Source organism: Amblyraja radiata, chromosome 16 (genome assembly GCF_010909765.2).
Source record: "Amblyraja radiata isolate CabotCenter1 chromosome 16, sAmbRad1.1.pri, whole genome shotgun sequence".
Lineage (NCBI taxonomy): Eukaryota > Metazoa > Chordata > Chondrichthyes > Rajiformes > Rajidae > Amblyraja > Amblyraja radiata.
The window spans coordinates 12,408,775-12,430,020 of NC_045971.1; the positions used below are offsets into that span (position 1 = coordinate 12,408,775).

The 21,246-nt window shown below is 39.8% G+C and overlaps 1 protein-coding gene across 2 annotated transcripts in view; it reads left to right on the forward strand.

Moving 5' to 3' along the window:
* The window catches only part of wnt9b (Wnt family member 9B), a 31,701-nt gene extending 17,174 nt beyond the window's left edge, over positions 1 to 14,527 (forward strand). For both annotated transcript variants that reach the window (XM_033035101.1, XM_033035102.1), the window contains exon 4: positions 9,177 to 14,527. In XM_033035101.1, the coding sequence (XP_032890992.1) occupies positions 9,177 to 9,650 (474 nt within the window). In that variant the 3' untranslated portion in view covers positions 9,651 to 14,527. The remainder of the gene's footprint in view (positions 1 to 9,176) is intronic.
* The last annotated feature ends 6,719 nt before the right edge of the window (positions 14,528 to 21,246 follow it).

The following is a 21,246-nucleotide window of genomic DNA, read 5'->3' on the forward strand; positions in this document are numbered from 1 at the left end:
ATCTGAGCAAAAAAACTATCACTCGCTGGTCAGGGAATCTGTTGTTGTGTGTACATGCTGTTTAGAAACCAGAATTCTCCTGGCGTAAAGTTGGGTCCAAAGTAAATGTATCAATTTCTTAAATTTCTTAGATTTCTTAAATTTTAAATAGCATAAAGCATAAATAGCATAAAGAAAAGGACTGGGCAAGCTAGATGCAGGAAAAATGTTCCCAATGTTGGGCGAGTCCAGAACCAGGGGCCACAGTCTTAGAATAAAGGGGAGGTCATTTAAGACTGAGGTGAGAAAAAACTTTTTCACCCAGAGAGTTGTGAATTTATGGAATACCCTGCCACAGAGGGCAGTGGAGGCCAAATCACTGGATGGATTTAAGAGAGAGTTAGATAGAGCTCTAGGGGCTAGTGGAGTCAAGGGATATGGGGAGAAGGCAGGCACGGGTTATTGATAGAGGACGGTCAGCCATGATCACAATGAATGGCGGTGCTGGCTCGAAGGGCCGAATGGCCTCCTCCTGCACCTATTTTCTATGTTTCTATGAGATAAACTCTCTCAAAGTTAGCTGAGGAATATCAGCGACAACTTTAAAGTTTGCTTTACACTTTCACCGTCCTTCTGTCTTTCTGTTTTCATAACATTTGTGAAATTCTGTCGTGATATTCGTCGCCCGTTACCATGGTGAACCAGCTACCATTTTCAACTTTGTCATGTGATCCTTTGGGATAGTGTAAAGAAGGCCAGGGGGATGTGCACCACAGGAAATGGTAATTGTGGATTACTTTCCACAGTTGCAATATTACATTACTTTTCTGTTTGTTTAGTATGGTCCAGAAATGATGTGGCACTTGGGCAAACACATCAATTGGTAGTTTGTGGTGAGTCCAAGTGTAATTCCTTCAAGGGCCTGCCATTGAAAAGACCTGTTACGCGTGAATTCCAAAGTATTGTTTGCTATGGATCGGGTCCTGCACTATTTGCCTTTTCAGCAAAGGATAACTGGTGGATCTTCTGTGTAAGAAGGTCACGCAGATGCTGGTTTAAACTGAAGATAGACACAAAATGCTGGAGTAACTCAGCAGGACAGGCAGCATCTCTAGAGAGAAGGAATGGGTGACGTTTCGGGTTGGGACCCTCCTTCAGACTGAGGCTAAATCTTTGTCTGGTTAGAAGGAATGAGGGAGTGCAGGGCTAAACGAAAAGAGTCCCTGAGATGGGAGGAATTGGGCACCAGGTGATTGTTGTGATTAGCCGTTTGTCAGGATAACGTCAAGGTTATATTGTGTTAGAGTTAAAATTTCTTGTCTTTGCACTATAATTCCCCTTGCAATAAAAACTAACAGACTATCTGCCAATCTACATTAAATAGCCTCCAAAATGCCAGACGCAATGGCACGGGACTTAGATAGGCAGATCTTCTTTAATTAACAATGAAGCTGGGCATCTGAATAAACCAAGCTCACGTGAGTGGCTGCAATATTCTATAACAGCTGCAGGGAAAACCCAGGAGGAAAATCATTTAAAACAAGACACATAGTGCCCGAGTAACTCAGTGGGTCAGGCAATATCTCCAGAGAACATGGATAGGTGACGTTTCGGGTTGGGACCCTTCTTCATACTGATTGTGGTAGGTGGGGAGAAAGTTGGGAGAGAGGCGGGTGCAGGACAAAACCTAGCGTGTGATGTATTCAAGAGAGAGTTAGATACAGCTCTTAGGGCCAACGGAATCAAGGAATATGGGGAGAAAACAGGAATGGGGTACTGATTTTGAATGATCAGGCATGATCGCATTGAATGGTGGTGCGGGCTCGAAGGGCCGAATGGCCTACTCCTGCACCTATTTTTGATGTTTCTGTAGGTGGGTACAGGAGAGGGGGATTGTGTCTTATTTTTGTTAACCAGCACCTGCAGTTCCTTGTGTCAACAGAAAGTCATTTTACTCTTACAATATTTTATTTAATAATAATTTTATGAACCACGCACTCAGGACTATTTCACTCAAGAATTTGTAGGTTTATATCACTTGTATCCTTGAGTCATTTTTTTTTTTTTACCAGGTACCATCAGCTTCTCTCTGACTTTGTGGTGTCCATGCAAAGTAATAGCATTTTTACACCCATTTGGTGCATGTATTTAACAGCCTCTGTATTCTAGAGTAAAATTTCCCTCTTCACCTTCTCTTTTCTGAACTTGACTTCAAGATCGAGAGATCAAGAATGTTTATTTGTCATATGAACCGGAAATCTTACTTGCTGCAGCTTGCAGCAGCAAACACAAGAAACTTTAACTCTAACACAATACATCAACAAGTAAATATAAAATAAATGATCAGATGTTCAAAGTAAAGTAGACCACGATAGTGCAAAATCGAAGTATGCAGGTGAACCATAGAAAATGCATCGAAAATAGGTGCAGGAGGAGGCCATTTGGCCCTTCGAGCCTGCACATAATAGTACAAAGGCTGTAGTACTTTGGAGCTAAGGTAGGGTCGTAGTTAGAATTGTACAGTATGCTTCAAAAACCCATATAGATAGATGGGAAGAAGCTGATCTTGAACCTGGAGATAGTGGTTCTCAGGTTCCTATACTTTCTTCCCAACTGTAGCAATAAGAGAAGAGAGTGGCCTGGGTGCTGGGTCTTTGATGATAGTTTGTTTGCTTGAGGCAATGTTTCCTGCAGATCACTTCGATGGTGGAGAGATCAGTTCTTATGATGGATTGGGGAAAGCCCACCATATTCTTCAGCTTCCTTTGATCTTGAGCATTTGAAGTAGGGAATCAGGCTGTGAATATGCTCTCCACTGTGCACCTGTAGAAGTTCAATAGAATATTCACCAACATGCCAAAATCTCCTCAGACTTCTGAGGAAGTAGAGATGTTGATGAGCTTGCTTTGTGATTGCATCAATGTGCAGGGCCCAGGATAGATCTTCAAAGATGAGTAAGATCACAAATGATTTTAATCTGTTGTGGTGGTTGATGAATTGAAATGGGTCCAGGTCACTTCTGAGGCAAGAATTGAATTGCATCATAACCAACTTCTCGAAGCGTTTCATCACGATGGCGTATGTGTTCCCATTCAGTAGTCATTGAGGCGTGTCACCATGCTCTTCCTGAGCACTGGTATTATGGATATCCTTTTAAAGAAGTTGTGGGTCACGGACTAGTAGTAGTGAGAGTTTGAAGAACTCCACAAAATGGAGCCAGTTGGTCCATATAGGTTTCCGAGCATTCATTCTCATCATGGCTCTTCTGACATCGACCTCGGTTTCGGAGATCACAGTTTTGTCGGAGCTGTGGAGACTCGTAAGGATATATCATTGTTCTAAGTTTTGAAGTGAGCAGAGAAAGCTTTGAGCTGGTCCAGGAGTGTGATGCATCACTGTCACTTGAGCTACTCAGTCTCACCTTGTAGGAAGCATTGGCGTGCAAGACCTGTCACAGTTGCCGAGCATCTGTTTGAGCCACCAATTCAATCCCAAAGTGTCCCTTGGAGTTTGCAATGGCCATCTAGATGTTGTAGCTGGACTTTTTGTATGAATCTGGATTGTCTGATTTAAACGCCGTAGTTCTGGTAAATTACAGATATTCTGCTTCGTCCGATGCTGCTGGTTAGAGAACACTCGGATAGTCTCGATGAGAACGCACTCCTCCACATATTTTCTTATGAAGTCGGGAACGACCATGGTATGTTCGTTCAAGTCCTTTGATGTGTTCTTGAACATCTCCCAGTCTGTCAAACCTAAGCAGTTGTGAAGTTGCTCCTCTGCATTCCCTGAGCAGCCCTGTACAATTATCTAGGTTGGAGTGGCACACTTCAGTCTCTGCCTAAATGCAGGAAGAAGGAGCACAGTCACGTGGTTCACCTTGTCAAAGTACGCACATGGGATAGAGCGATATATGTCTCTGAAGGTGGAGTAGTAGTGATCAAGAGCGTTTGATCCTCTGGTGCTGCCGAAGATTTGCCGATGGTAGTATGGGAAGTATCTCGTTCAAGCTGTTGAACTTTCTTTAGAATTGATACTTTAGAGATATAGCATGGAAACAGGCCCTTCAACTCACCACGTCTGCGCCAACCTGCGATCACCGCATACACTAGCACTAGCCAACACACTAGGGACAATTTACAATTTTACCGAAGCCAATTAACCTGCAAACCTGTACATCTTTGGTGTGTGGGAGGAAACCAGGGAACCCAGAGTAAACCCACGTGGTCACAAGGGGAATGTACTGCTCCATACAGAGAGCACCTGTGGTCAGGATCCAACCAGTGTCTCTGGCGCTGTAACTCTACAGCTGCGCCACTGTGCTGCCTCCTGGCCATGGTGGAGAAGCTGTTAGCGTATGCCATCCTGTGCTTATTGACCATGGCCTCTAGTTCCTCAAGTTCTAGCAGAATGTCTGCCAAGGGGCGGGATGTAGACTGCAGTCATGACGATGGAGGTGAATTCCTTTGAGTGGTAGACAGGATGGCACTTCACTGCTTCATGTTCCAGGTGGGATGGGGGGAGGTGGACAAGACCTCCATGTCTGAGCACCACAAGGAGCTTAACATGAGGCAGACGGCGCTGCCTGTCGCTTTTCACGATGATGCTTCTTCTAATCAAGATGCTGTCTTGTCAAAGAAACCTTTGAGCTGGAGAGCTGGGTACACAGCATTCCCTCAAGTCCCTTTGGGAAAGCAATCTATCTTCCCTGAGGACCGTGCAGACACACAATTCCAGAAACACACACTTTTATTCTAGTACTTGCAATAACACGGCACAGTAGCATAGTGGTAGAACAGTGCCAGAGACTCAGGTTCTATCTTGATTATGGTGCTGTCTGTACAGTGTTTGTACACTCTCCCTGTGACCACCTGGGTTCTCTCTGCACTCCAAAGATGTTCTGATTTGTAGGTTAATTGGCTTTGGTTTAAAAAATATATCATTTGTCCCGAGTGTGTAGGATAGTCCTTGTGTACGAGGTCATCGCTGCTCAGCATGGACTCGCTGGGCCAAAGGGCCTGTTTACTCATTGAATCTCTAAACACAATGGTCTGATCATGAGACCTTTTGTTATTGAGTTATATAGTCATAGATATATAGAGCATGAAATAGGCACCTGCACCGTCTGCACTGATGAACAAACACCTATTCATGCCAATCCTACACTTATTCCATTTTATGCCCCCCATATTCCATCAATTACCCCATCTCAATCGGGCAATTAACAGTGGGTGTTAGCCCACCAACCTGCACGTCTTTGGAATGTGGGAGGAAATTGAAGTACCTGGAGGAAACCCATACGGTCACAGGGAGAACATGCAAACTCCACACATACAGCACCCGAGGTCAAGATTGAACGCTCTTAGAGCTATTCTACTGTTGCACCATGATGTCACCAGAATAGTGTTTTGGGCCACCATTCTTCTTTTATCCTCATTGAATGTGGACATTGTAGGGCGGATTTTGTAGGTCTGCAGATCATATTGAAGGATCAATATGTTGTTTCATTAAAATGAATGGACTGATGAGCATGTTGATCATCTGTGACTGAAGTTCTAATTTGGGATCCTGGCGCGTCCAGTCCATGTGCATACGTTCATAAGATCTACCCCTTTAACCTGAGTGATGGGTGAAATGTGGTGAAGCTTGGCAGCATGGTTTCTGATTACTGCACATTCTTAGATTTGAGGAATTGCTGTTCTCTGAGGAAGTGATTGTATTGTAAGTTTGATTTGGCCTTTCTCTCAACTCTTCTCAGCACACACAATGCACAGTCTTGGATTGTTGTCTCCCTTGTCATCATGTCATCTGGTAGGGAATTGCAAGTTTGAGTGTAATTGCAATTCCTCGATTCTACTACTTGACAAAACTACTGCCGTTGAAATACAAATTTAAAATGATGTAAAATTTTAAAGGCCTTGGAAATTGTCAGTAAATCATACCAAATCCCTAAGATCCTTGCTTGCTGAATTAATTGTGTTTGACCTACATGGCACTGCAAGAAATTTGTTGTTACCTCACTGACAGGGACTCACGATCAATCTAACTCGTCACTGTTTACACATCATTTTCTTTTTAGAAAGGAAAGTAATTAAAAGAAGTACAACAAACATAAAGCTCTTCCAATTGACAAGATTTATTGGTAGCAGAAAATGTTCCTTTAGGTTAAACGATCCTGGTTTATAACGTACCTGTTGCAAAACCTACCACTGGAATCTCTTGTAGGAAAATAGCTAAAGATTGTACCAAATTAGTTTTTATCTTTTTATATTAATTGTAATTACCAGGTCCCTTAGCGCTAATATAGTTGGAGGCAAAGGTTAGCAGGTTAGCTGCCATCCTGATAAGAAACATTGCCTGCAGTGTGTTTACCCTCTGAATGCAAAGGATTGCAAATAAGGAATTAGTCAGGATAAAGCATGTTTATGCAAAGAGAGAAAAGCATTGCAATGCTTTTAGGAAACCAGAGATGATCACTTAAGTATTTAAAGTTCACCAGATACCCCAATAATTGGGATAAGTATTGCACACTGACTCATCAAAGCTATACCTTTTCAAGCTGCCCTCACCTGGAAAAAGGTAAATCTTTAGAAATTTCACTTAAATTACAATTAGATTTTTGAAATAATTTCCTTCATCGTGTTTCATTCAATGCAGTGCTAATAATTTAATTCCTTGGTTAAAATTGCAACCAAAGTCCTGATGAACAAGTTAAGCAAAAGGATGATCAAATTGGAAAGGTGTAACTATCAGACCTATTCAAATTTAGGAATTACGATGCTAATTTCACTTTGAGCATTAACTTTATGTTTATCATATGGGGGCGCATTACTATTGGATGTAATGTTTTCTACTTCCCATCCCTAGTGTGACCACAGTGGACTTTGAGATCAGATATCTAACATGTGCACTTTACTTTATATGGATTTCCAGCTATTTTTTTAAACCAAGTTTAAAAGGCTGAATGATATTCATAAAGCTCCTTTCATTTTCCAAACAAATTACAAAAAATGAATATATGCAATATTCCAAATTTAAGAGATGTCGAACCAGATTATGAGTGGCTTAATGGTGTATTGATTTAATGGGAGTGAAATGCTCTGAATCAAATGGTACTGATAAACTGTACAGAACGGAGTGAGAGTAATCCCTGTAGACTGAATTTAAATACAAGGTAATCAATTTAGAAAGTTCAACTGACTGAATAGTTGAGGCAAGTAGATTTAGGATTTAGTCCTAGATGATTGGAATTTTTGTGAATCAAAATGTAGGCATTTATGGTCGGAAGTTGAAAAGAAAATTCTCATAAAAACAATCAGGTGTCACTTGTTTTGTTTAAGCCCTATATATCATCTTGCAAAATAATAACAATATGTTCATTTTTAATTGATCTGCCGTTATTTATGCTTGCTAAATTACGTGGAACTAATTGTCCAAAGATTGAGTACGTTATTTATCCGACGGATAGCGAGCATTTTATTTTCATCACGAATAATCATGATTAACTGTCAATTTTCTGAGTCCATTTTTATTTCCAATTCATGCAAGTTAACTCCAGAATAATGAAAGAATAATCATCAGCATGATCTAGAAATGCAGTAGGATCCTATTTCTCTGTCATGTAAAACAGGTGCAACTAGCTTGATTGATTGGACGAAGCAGTGTGGAAACAGGCCCTTCGGCCCACTGAGTCCACACTGACCATCAATCACCTAGTCGCACTAGTTCTATCTTATCCCAGTTTCGCATCCTCTCCATGCACACTAGGGAAAATTTGCAGAGGCCGATTGACCCTACAAACCTGCATGGTTCGGGCAGGATGTGGAAGGAAACAGGAGCACACGGTCACACACGGTCACAGAGAGTGCGTGCAAACTCCACACAGACAGCACCCGAGGTCAAGATTGAACCGGGCCTCTGGAGCTGTGAGTCACCATTGCACCACCTTCAAAACACTCTTTCTGAATGTGTGAGTTTACCCTAAATGCCCCTGTTTTCTCCCATATCCCAAAGATGTGCTGGGAAGTTAATTGGCTATTGTAAATTAACAAATGAGCTACGGAATTTCATTGTAGATGATTGTAAATTACCCTGGGTGTAGAACAGGAGCACTGGGTGGGGGTGGGATTGGTGTTGGAATTGATGGCGATGTGTCTGGGAAACATGGGATTAGTGTAGTAGACAGAGTGCAGAGGTCTTCGCTCCATAGATGCTGCTGCACCCGCTGAGTTTCCCCAGCAATTTTGTGTACCTGGGATTAGTGTAGATGGGTGCGGAAGTGGTGGGCTGAAGGATCTACTCAATGTCGCCTAACATAGAGACACTGTACCAGGAATTCCCTAGATGTTCTGTCATATAGACATTACAAAGAGTACAATCGGAAATGCTCTTTAATCCATTGAGCTTTCTTCTTGACACATCTAATTATGGACTTTTAATTGATCCGCGGGAGATGAATAATTTAATAATAGATTGAAGTTGTAGAATTTGATACAATTCTTTCTTCTCATTTAATCTCTGATTTCTGATTTAATAAAAAATTCATTATGTATTCCTGACAGAATCTAATCTAACCTGTTAAATTCCCATGATCCCAGCAAGCCTGTAATATTACATTCAATATTTGATCATTTAATCGTGCTCTGCTCTGTACAACACTCCAGCCCATCAGCGGGTCACCAACCACAGTATAGGGACAAGGATCCAGATCAACTATGACCTAAGGAATGACAGATAGGTTTATTGTAGATGATTTTCAGGTAACCTGTACATTAAATTGTACACAGTACCACATTGATGATTTGATACTATTAATTGATGAAGTTGCAATGCTGTTTGTTCTGATATTCCATTTTGAAAAGCGCTATAGTGTCAACTGCAACATGGAATAGACTATTAAAGGACACAAAATGCTGGAGTAACTCAGCAGGTCAGGCAGCATGTCTGGATAACATGGATATCGATTTTGAGAAGTATCCAAACCCGAAATGGCACCTATCCGTATTCTCCAGAAATGCTGCCTGACCCTCTGAGCTACTCCTGAAGTGTGTGTCCTGAGCTACTCCTGAAGTGTGCGTCCTTTTGTGTATTAACCAGCATCTGCAGTTCTTTGTTTCTATAAAGTAGTCCATTAATGGCCACCATACATTGTTGAGCTATATATATATGTCTATTTACATGATTTCTTTCTCTTCCAGGCTGTGAAAAGTGGTTTGAAGACCACCTGTAAATGCCACGGTGTATCTGGATCCTGTGCAGTTAGAACCTGCTGGAAGCAGCTCTCATCTTTTCATGACACGGGCAAGCTTCTCAAACTCAAGTATGAAACAGCCGTTAGAGTCCACAGTGTCACCAATGACGCCACAGGTGAGACTGAGCTCATCAGTCCCAAAAAGCACAGTTATACTTTAAAGAACCACATCCCAAGGACTACAGATCTCGTTTATATGGAGGACTCCCCGAGTTTCTGTCGACCGAGTAAATATTCACCTGGAACTGCAGGCAGGGTGTGCTCTAAGGAGACAAACTGTGAAAGCATGTGCTGTGGGCAGGGTTACAACACCCAGAGTCTGCTGGTGCACAGACCCTGCCACTGCCAAGTACAGTGGTGCTGCTATGTGGAGTGCCAGCAGTGTTCTCAAAGAGAGGAGATCTACACTTGCAAACACTAACAGCAAGAAGATAAGGCAACAAGTGAAACACAGTGGTGGAAAGAACATGGCATTGAAATGACGAGTCATGCTGTGGTTTGTGCCTGTTGCTCTGACAAAGTCATTTAACCCCCGGAAAGTAATATTTTAGAGCTAAGCCTTACTGAAAATGTACATGTTCAGCGCATCTTTATCTGGATGATTTCAGCTGAATCAACATCTATCCAAGCTATAGAGGAGTGGAAAGTAGACATTGGAGTTTCAAGTTGACTGGTATAGCAGGTAAAATTGAAGGAAGCTTCGTACGACTCCTTCATTTAAGTTAAAGAGTGACCAGTAAATAAACAATGGTCCACAATGGTCATTTCACTAATTAAATATGGTTTATTTGAAAGCGTGGCTGCAGTGCTGGGGACCAGGTGAAACTACTTGTGATCTTTTGGCCAGTTCTATAAAGTGTGCAAACAAAACATCCCGTGGTGCGGGGTATGAGAGGGAATGTGTAACTTCCTGTGCCCATCATTGTTCAAAGGAGCCTTCATCTTTCAGTCAGATTGATGGAGGATCGTTGTTTAACCTTTGCACAGGTTTTGAACCAACATGCCCCCAGGTTAGCATTAACCTTTCTCCAGGTTTGTCCCGAAGTTCCTTCCCTTTTTCTGCCTCTTAGTCATCTACATAGCATTCCGTGAATGAAATATATATACATACTCTCAATGTTCTTGGAAGCTACAGATTCTTCAGCAGTCGTCACTAATCAGGAGGGTGATTTGATTGTGTTCACATAGTATCTCAAGTCTTTAGAAAATTATTCATTATTTAACAGAATACCATTTTGGGGAAAAATCCTTCAGTCTTTAACTGTCAGGGGAAAAAAATCTTTTCTGAAAGCACCTTGATTCAAACCTTGTAGTAATGGCTGTAGTGTAAGAATGAATACTTCTGCATCTTAAAAATAGGGCTTTAAACGATTGTATCATGGACTGAACAGTAATCAGCATAGAAGATGGCTGCTATCCAGTTACCATTTCACTTTGTTCTTCAAATCTTTTCTCTAATCACCTTATTATATTCTGACAAGATGCTATCAATACATATTCATGGAGATTCATTTGCCATCAACACACATTCATTGGAGATAACTTTGAAATAATCTCACATGGTGGTTTATGAACCTAATCTCAATTTATTAACATTGTTCCAGTCATATTTGCAAGGGACATAGTGACACTTTGCGCATCTTTCTCCATTGACTTAATAAATCAGTGATATTATGATTGCAGATGATAGGTTAACAAAGCTAATCATATATGAACAAGATTGCTGCATTACTGACAATTAATGTATGTTATTTAATATGTAATTGGTGCATGTTTATAATTATTGATCTTTATTCTGCAAGTTTTATGGACTACTGTAAAAAAGTTTATTTTTTAATCATAACTGGAATAGGTGCATTTCTACTAACGGCCCTATTTTGGGAACTTATGTTGGATAAAAATACTAATGGTAACTTTGCAAAAAATTGCATCAAGGTGTACTTTTACTTAAATATCTACCTGGCATGCAGCAGAGGTGTATAGAATATGAAAAAATATTTTGTGCATCGATCTACTGACAAATGCAGCAGTAGTTATAATCTTCACATGGTTATTTCAGTTGCTAAGCAGTCTTAGGTACATCAACCTATTATAGTTATTAACTGTGGTGCAAGAGGCACTACCGTCACATTTGGAGAGAGGTAGCTGAGTCTAACATTATCCACCATGTCAGAGAGTTATGAAGCGGAAAACAAAATAAAACTAGCTTTAAAAAAACAGAAATGAAAATTAAAAATAAATCTAAAACAATCCCGAAGATGTTGGGCACACTCAGAAATTCAGGCAGCATCTGTGTGTGTATGTGGAGGAAGGAATTGCAGATGCTGGTTTAAACCAAGGATAGGCACAAAATTCCGGGCTAACTCAGCGGAACAGGCAGCATCTCATTTCTTCTGTCCAGTGATGCTGCCTGCCCCGCTGAGTTACTCCAGCATTTTGTGTCTATCTTCAGCATCTGTGAGTGCTGTGGAGGAAGAAACAGAGTCAACGTTTCCAGTTGAAGATCCGTTGGCAGAACTGACGTTTCTGAAGAAGGATATTCTGCTTGAAATGTGGACTCTGTTTCCCTTTCCACAGATGCTGCCCGACCTTGCTGAGGGTTTCCACCATTTATGGTTATTCCGAGAGTGTTTCCTCAGTCAGCCCCGAGAGATCACAATTCATATATGCTCTTCTAGGGATCTCTGGATATCTGCAAAATAAATCTTTCAAAACGAATTTAAAAATCCATTGTTCTCATTCATTTCTTTGCTCAAATATAAATTTGGAACTGTGCCCCTCAAACAGCAGAAATTTGAAAAATGTTATAGTATTTTTGTTAGAATGGGGGTAGTAAGGGTAATCGAACTGAGGCCTGTAGCTGGTGTTAAAATACACTTCAGCTTTGGCATAACTGTTTGGTAGAACTTCATGAAGGGAGCTGATGACTGGCCTAGATTCTTTACCATTGTTTTAGGGGAAGAAAAATTAGAAGAATCTAATACAATCCACAATATTGGAATTTCTTTTGCAGATTAAAAGCAGAAGGCTTATATGATCTCAATTAAGTCAACGTGTTTCCCACTAACCCTAATGGTCTAGCAGTACTTGGAGATCTGGGTTGACATTGTGCACGCATTTGCTTCCCTTTGATACCATCAGGAGTTCACTGCAGATCATTGTAATTCAATCAACGGTAACCATGAGATTAAAATATGAACCCATCATGCTGGTTAACTTCAACTATGTATAATGAACACTAGATCCAGGTGTTATATTTTGGTAATGCATTTATTGGGGGTATAGTAGCACTTTATAACTTAGCGGGGCCAAAGACAATAGGTTAAATATGGTGAAAGGATGACATTGGGAAGATGGCAGAAGCAATGCTGTGGTTGATGAAATTATCCCTGGCCTTTGAAGAGTAGGTAACAGCTTGAGATTGATTGAACAATATTTAGGCCAGGTTTTTTAATCCTGGAGAGTTAGGCCAAATGGCTTCCCAGATCTGTGCTGATCCTCGGTTTGTACAGCTACTTGATCAATGCAATGTTAAAGTATTTAACAAGAATAAATCCACTCTATAATGAATCCCAATGGGAATGAGAAAAAGGTCATCTTTGATGCTTCATTGGCCATATGTTGATAATTTCAGGCGATATCCCTAAGAATTCCCCAAGAGTAAGCCAAAGGCCTGAACTATAAGTATGTTTCCTTCAAAACTCCTCAATATCAGATTGCAGTGGAAGGACATTCCCACTTCTCATTGTTTTTGTTGGCATTGGCTCATTTAAATCATTTTCTAATTCTATTTCCACATTCTTTCTCCAAACTATTTTAGATTTTTTTACAATATCATATATTTTTCAAAATCATTTTTAAGAGATGCAATTGTATTGGCTCAGTAGTCAGACTTTAAATACTCATGCTTATTCCAATCAATTTCCACTATCTTTCCAAATTATGTTTCCTTAAAAGCTGTATATAAATGGATATTTAGTAAAACGATTCCTGAGATATGCTCCAAAATGACAGAGATGTTTGTGACTATTATATAGCGGAGCAGCTTTGAGTTCTGTCCATGTTGGGACGCTTTCATGATGACAGGCAATATGGAGGGTTTGTTTAATTTATGTTGTTGACTTGTTAGTTGAATTGTAACGGTAAAGCATTTATGTAAAACATGGCTGCGGTACACAGGGCTGAAGGTTTACCAAATTCTGTCCCCCCCCACTGTTTTACACAAAAAAAAAACATAGTGCTTCTCAAGTGACATTAGAGTTTAACTTTTCTTTCTGTATAGGGGATATTTCCGCACTTTGCTAAGCAAAGCTCATTACATTTTTCTTATGATTAGCAATATCTAGGGTTTCATTTAATTTTCTGTATCATTTTTAGCTTGACAAATAAAAATAATCTTTCTGTTATTTTAATGCAACATTCAACCTATTTAAAATATATTTTCGAATCAGTTCAGTACAATCACTGCAAAAATGCCTTCCATTTGTGTAATATCCTCAACTCAAGACAAGAATAGTGACGTGGACTGGAATTGATCATAAACTCACACATTAATGTGTGTACTAAACGCAGTCCAGAAAGGAAAGTCACCCCCTAATGCTTAAAAAAACCCAGTTGATTTATTGCCAATTAAAATAATCAATAATTAGAATACCATAGGTCACAGTGGATCACTGACACTGTACAATTCAAGCATACTAGTTTGAGAGTTAGCAATCCTATGCTATAAAACAGAACAACCTTGAATCACAGGGGAAAGCAATGAAACGTTCGGGTAACTTACACTTGGAGCTCCATTATTAAGGAGTCATGAAAAGTAACGCATTTTATAAGAAATGCTCCTTTCTCTATCTCCTTGTAAATCCTATGACAAGCAGTTCAGTGATGCACTGTGACTTATTTGATGGGCTTAATTGACAAAAAATAAATGACCAATAAAGAACAACAGACCCCTATGCTTTATTAATTTATCTGTTGATGTTCTAAGGGAAAGTAAAATTATTTTTCTACCTCATGTGTACAGCCTGTAGGTAAATAAAATCTTAGTGTATTTAAGTTATTTATCATCTTTATATATCACAAAGAGAAAATCCTTTTGGATCAATTTGGGCAGTGAAGGCACGTTAATCATGTGGTTAATGTGTATTCTCTCTGCTTTTTATATGTTGTTATTTATACTTTTTTCATGATGGTTGAAAAGCAGGTTTATAGAACAATATATAGAACGTTGCACTAATGTTTCTCAGCTTTCTGGTGGTATTGATATCAATAAAATGGTGTTTTTACGACAACTTTGAACGACATTTGTTACTGTGTCTTAACTCTTAGCATTTGTGTAACTTATTTCAAGATTCAAGAGTCAAGTATTTTTAATTGTCACATCTTCCAAAACAGAACAATAGTTGCACCAGAATCACAGGTTTGTAACCAGTACTCAATAGATAACATAAGCACATTGAATACATTGATGGAGGTGGAATGGAGATGCTTTTATCTGTGAATATTAGAAAGAAAGAATTTGGATTTATAAAGTATCTTTCATGATATTAGGATTCCCCAATGCTTCATGGATAACACAATATTTTGAAGTGATGAAATAATTGTAATGTAGGAGTGGTGGCTGTCAGAAAACTCCCAGACATTCCCACAAACTCCCATGTACTATTACAACATTTAAGAAACATTTAGACAGGTAATTGAATAGGATAGGTTTAGGGGGATATGGACCAAACACAGAAAAGTGGGACTAATGTGAATGGAGCACATTGGTCCATGTGGGCAAGTTGGGTCGAAGGGCCTATTTCCACGCTATATGACTCTAAATAGCAATAACTAATGGCCTTGCTTGAAAGAAGTTGGTTGAGGGAACACAGCTCCTCCTTAAAATAATGCTATAAGATCCTTTACATGCACCTGAAAAGGCAGGCAACGACTTGTTTAATATCTCATTTAAAAAGAGGCAAAATAACACAGCACATGTGTTTTTAAGTACTACATTGTTGACTTGAAGTGTAAAATTGGCACAATACTGCATTGCGAAATTGGATCATTGTATTATAATGTGAAAGTCCTAAGCATGCAGCCTTCAGGGCAAGTAGAATAACCTCACTGAACAGATTTTAAAACATTTCAAAAGTAAACATTATTCGTAAAATATATACAGGAAATACAATACAATTAGTCTTTCTTTACTTTCATTGTGCCTTTATTTCAATGCAAACACTTACAAAGCATCAAATGCCAAATGACAAAAATTGAACATCTGTTACCACGGTTGCAGATTGGGAAACCACATTGATCTTTCAGAAATAATATGAGGAATGTGTCTCAGTAAAAAAGCTGGCCCCCATTTGAGTTTATTTCAGGAAGTCCGCCACTGAATCTGGCCATTCAATCTTCAGGACCAGGAGTCCCAGCAGCCTTTTCTCCCTCCTATGTAAGGCCAAAAGCGGGGTTGGAATGTGCGCTGGACCTCTCCAATGTTTATACTTCACTTGGACATCTCTACACCTATGATGCCTGATCATTCATAAGAAATGCAAGGTGCTCAGTCACATATTGGACCAACCACTCCAAGTTTTTACACTACAATTCAGACACACTTTGGGAAGCAGTGGTTCTTATTCAGAACTGCTGTTTCTACCATTGCCAGACGGGCAATTCTGTCTCAGAAACATACTGAAGTATCAGTCCAAATTATGTTCTTCACTGAAAATCAAAACAATTGCAGATGTGGATAATCTGAAATAAAAACTGAGGGTGCTGAGAAATACACAGCAGATCAAGCAGCAACATTGGATGGAGAAGCAAAGTTAATGCTTCTGTAAAAGAAAGAAGCTGATGGAGGAACTCTGCAAGCAGGAAGCATCTGTGGAGGGAAATGGACCTCCACTTCCGTCCATGGTCCAATTCCTTATACAGATATTGCCTGGCCCACTGAGTACCTCCACCAGTTTGTTTTCAACTTATGACTCCAGCATCTGCAGTTTCTGGTGGCTCTAATGATCAGGTTTATTTGTTTTTGAGTCTAAATCCGAATTGAACTTGAAACCCATATTTTTGTACTCAAAGGAGACAGGGTTATCAAATGAGTTGAGATAGACAGCTACTGCAGCCATTGCTGATGCCATGGTGTAGACCTGTACACAGAACATAAGTTCCAAGGAGGCCAAACAGTGATTATTTTAAACTCATTTTAGATGCTTATTCCTCCTTACTACATGGTCTGGTTTCTGTTATGATCTAAAGGGAAGGCAATAATCTCCTAAAATCTCCTAACATCAAAAAATGCCCAGTAGCAATGTGCAATTTTCATAATGCTTTTCTGGAAAGGATCTGACACAGGTTTGATGTTACCAGACCCAACTCAATCAGTATTGTTCTTCAGAGCTCTACTTAACAAAGCTAACCTATCTAACAAATATGGTGATTTGAGTGATATATTAAGCCCAAAATAATTTTCAATGATCTGGCAATTCAGGGAAATAGTAAACATTTTGGCATCTTGACCAATGTCTTCCCTATAACCATCATCCGTAAACTGGACACACTTGTGAAAAATGGCTGGTGTAACATGGCCATGCGCCTTGCTTGTCAAAGTAATGCCACTGCACCTCATGTTGAGGGATGGGGGGGGGGGGGGGGGTTTCGCTAATTTTTAAGTAAATTCATATTAGTATCATTATTAATAATGCTAATTGTTACTTTTATTGGGTCAAGAAAAGTATACTTGTGTCTTGGTATGAAATGTCACTGGCAAAAATAAATTAACATTCAGTAATAGAAATCTGTCAAAATCCCTCCTAACTCCCAAACATCACTTCATCACTCTCCTGTCCCAATGAAGTCTCAGATGTAACATTAATCCAATAAAATAAAATTATTCAGTAGGGGGAGGTAAGTGAATAAATGCATATGAAGCCTTTATAAGGGAAACTTATTACAGATGTATTAAACGCATTAAACAAGTTTGATACAAACTTGTATTGCAGATTAAATTCCATAAATGAGAAGATTCATTTTTTCAGTTCTGTTCCTCTTTATCTCTGCCATGCAAATGCTGCAAAGTGAAGAATTGCAGTTTCTACGGTAACTAAAGCTAAGGTATAAGAAAGGAATGATTATTGTGACTACTAGAACTAGAGTGTCTTAACTATAAACCTTCTAGTGAATGGACATTTGACCAGTGATTGACCTCCTCACTTCTTTCTGGTGATTAACTAATGATGAAGACAGCACACTGCAGTTAATCGCGTTTACAATGTGGTTGCTATGGCAAGAAACAGAAGTGTACATTTAAAGAGAAGTCAACCATCTCTAGCTGTCTGTGACCAATTTACTTCAAACACCAAGCAGACAGCTGATGCTAAAAAACAGAGACTGAATAACTAACTATACTACACTTCAAAAGGTCTAGCTAATGCCTCCAGGTCACAATATATTAAAGAAATCAATTAAGATGAGAACAGTTTGAGACGAAATGGCAGTGCAGTGATCTCCCACACGAGATGTGTAGAAAACAAAATTGATGTATTTTTGCCTACTTCAATGAAGTGCAAATCGAACTATAATGTACCTGAACTGACAAGTTTTTTTACACTTTTGTCCAAATGCGAACACACCAACAGAGAAACCAACATGAATCTCGATCCGAAATGTCACCTATTCCTTCTCTTCAGAGATGTTCCATTTACTCCAGTATTTGTGTCTATCCCCAACATGTGAAACTGTCAGGCACCATGGCTGCTTCTCCCTCAGTGAATTGACCAGTGATTTCACTGATTGTGTGTGACCTGCGAAGACCCAAATAGGGGTGGGGAGAGGTGAGTAGTTCTAGCCTTTAGAACAACGCTTCCTATTTTACAATCGCGATAGTCTGGCCATTTCTTCTGCGAGATGACAAGATTGAGAAATGGTTCAATTCCATTATGAAGCCAGTTGAAAGTCAAAGCCTAAACTCGTCGGATTGGTGTTAACCAAGCTAATTCATGTGGACTATGCTGGGCATGTATTTCCTTTATTTACAGAAGATTAAGAGATGATTTAATTAAGGTGTTTGAGATCTCTAAAACGTCGAGAGGAACAGAGACCTTTATCGGGTGCGGAGTTCCAGAATAGACCTCAGATCACACTAGAATATTCAGGCTCGTGGTGAGAAAGCATTTCTCCATGCACAAGGGTAAACCACATCTGGACTCTATTCCTGAACAAAAAGTTCAAGTTAAGGTGAACTGAAAATCTGAAATATGATTTCAGTAGCTTTCTGTTTGGCAACATTACTGAACCAAGGAATGCAGATGAATGAAAACATAGTCCAGCCACTATCTAGCTGAAAATCAGGCCACGTTTCTCGTGAATGGGGAAGTGATCACATAATTAGGGGCTAGGCATGGACCACAGAATTTGTCTGAGGTAACTGGAGAAATCCACCGCACCTCTTTGGAATTTACGTCTTCACTGCATTATCTATCTAATTCTCTTAACTCTTTCAACTTCGCCATGGACATTATTTATTTGTAGTATTATGTGCAGTTCTGGTTGCCCCATTGCAGGAACGATATGGAGGCTTTGGAGAAAGTGCAGAGGAGGTTTACCAAAATGCTGCCTGGGTTAGAAGGTGTCAGCTACGGGGAGTAGTTGGATAAACATGGGTTGCTTGCTCTGGAATGTCAGAAGTTCAGGGGAGACTTCAAGGAAGTATATCAAATTATGGGAGACATAGATAGAGTAGAGTCAGAACCTTTTTCCAGGGTAGAAATGTTCAATAGTAGAGGGCATAGCTATAAGGTGAGTGAAAATGTTTAATGGGGATGTGCGGGGCAAGTTTTTTACACAGAGGGTAGTGGGAGACTGGAATGTATTCTAGCGATGGTGGTGGAGGTAGATACGATAGTGGCGTCTAACAGGCTTTTATATAGGCACATGGAAGTGCAGAAAATAGAGGGTTATGGATCATGCACACGCAGACGAGATCAGTTTGTCTTGGCATCGTGTTTGACACACATTGTGGGCCATTCCTGTGGACATGTTCTATGGACATGTTCTCAAACCAAATTGGCAAGGTAGAGAAATGAGATTCCCGGGGTTGTGAATGGCGTTTCTCCTTCATCGGACTTAACTGACAGAAAGTATGGAGTTTCATGACTACTCAACTGAACTAACAGCTTGAGTTATAATTCCACCAGAGTGCATTGCAAAGATGACCACTAAAACGACCACTGTCGAATGTCGTAGAAGACAAACTGGCCCAATAATCTAATCCCACACTGGTTCATCAATATTACACTCCCTCTAGTCATGCACTGGTTCACTGATGTCATTCCAGATTTAGTTCCACACTTTGGTTCCTGCCTGTTCTGACAATTGATAGCTAACAGAGAAGACCACTTTCTGACCATCCAGGGAGCAAACTAGTGCTTCTAACAGTGTTTATTTAAATTTTTCTAATATAAAATATTAACTCTATTTCGATTATTGTAAGCCTCAGATATCCTAAAAACCTTCAAAAGGTCAACATTAAACCTACTCAGTTTCATATAAGAAAGCTTGAACAGAACATCTTCAATCGCTACAGATAATTTCAACCTTCATTGACATCTATTTGTGCAGTCGTCATTTATCATTGTTTTCATATTCATCCTGTGAATGGCTGCAAAACCTGGTACCTCAGTTGTGACCTCAAGAGGGTCTTGTAAAATTTGAGTCTTACTTCCTAGCCTTTCTTTTCGACACATCTACACACCAAGGATTTGCTTTCTCCTTTTAATGGTCATAACTAGCAAAACCACCTTTACTAAGCGACAAAGCAAAGCATCAGCAACACCTCACTTCTCTATTCTATTTAACACTCCAGTATTAAGTTACATTTATTATCCTGTTCAAGACCACATTCCCCCAATTTGGTAGTACTAGTAGATTTTGATATTATCTCCATTTTCTGATCCCATTCTTCATATAGTAATAGAGATTGTTTTAGGAAGCAATTTTGATAAGATCCACAGATCTTGTTCCATGAATGATCATGGTATATCCATACAAAGAAAAATGCTTTAATATACATTGCAGATCCACAGAAATCCATCATTAAAAAAGCAGTTACCTATTTATTAACTGGCATTTGTCTTGCAAATTGTCTCAAGGTGGCCTAGAGGGTGTTTCGTTCAAGAGCGAGGCACTTTGGAATCTAATACCAACCACAGCTTAAGGCACTGTTTAGTACTGCACAGGCCTGCACACCTAGAGGCGGTTTTTTTACAAGCACTCCGTAACTTGTAGCAAAGCCTATCAAAATAATCAGAGGAAACAAGTCTGGGGCTGAAGTAATGCACCAATGCATGGAGGCCACATAGGATTGTAGTCAATAAGGATGCCACAAATGCTTGCTGCTGTTCTTGCAATGCTGATGTATACTAAGTGCTAAAAGTAACAGTGTGGGTCCCATTTGTAAACGTGGACTGTAGCAGGAGGATGCAGTGTTGCTTATGTGAAAGCTCAAAGGGCAATCCTTACCTGACTTGCTGTTGTGAACATCAATGAAAACAGCCTAGTCCACCAACTGAGGTTGAAGTTCTGCATGAAAACTACATCTTTGAGTGTTAGAAACATAGAAACATAGAAAATAGCAGGAGTAGGCCATTCGGCCCTTCGAGCCTGCACCGTCATTCAATATGATCATGGCTGATCATCCAACTCAGTATCCCGTACCTGCCTTCTCTCCATACCCCCTGATCTCTTTAGCCACAAGGGCCACATCTAACTCCCTCTTAAATATAGCCAATGAACTTACCTCAACTACCTTCTGTGGCAGAGAGTTCCAGAGATTCACCACTCTCTGTGTGAAAAATGTTTTCCTCATCTCGGTCCTAAAGGATTTCCCCTCTATCCTTAAGCTTAAGTTCCATCCATTGCAATGAGAAGTTGGAGCTTCCCAAGTGACTTTTGAGATCAGTCACTGAGCATAACGATGAAAGTCTGGGATTAATGCGGCTAATATGCACAGCTCCTCACCAGCTAATCTT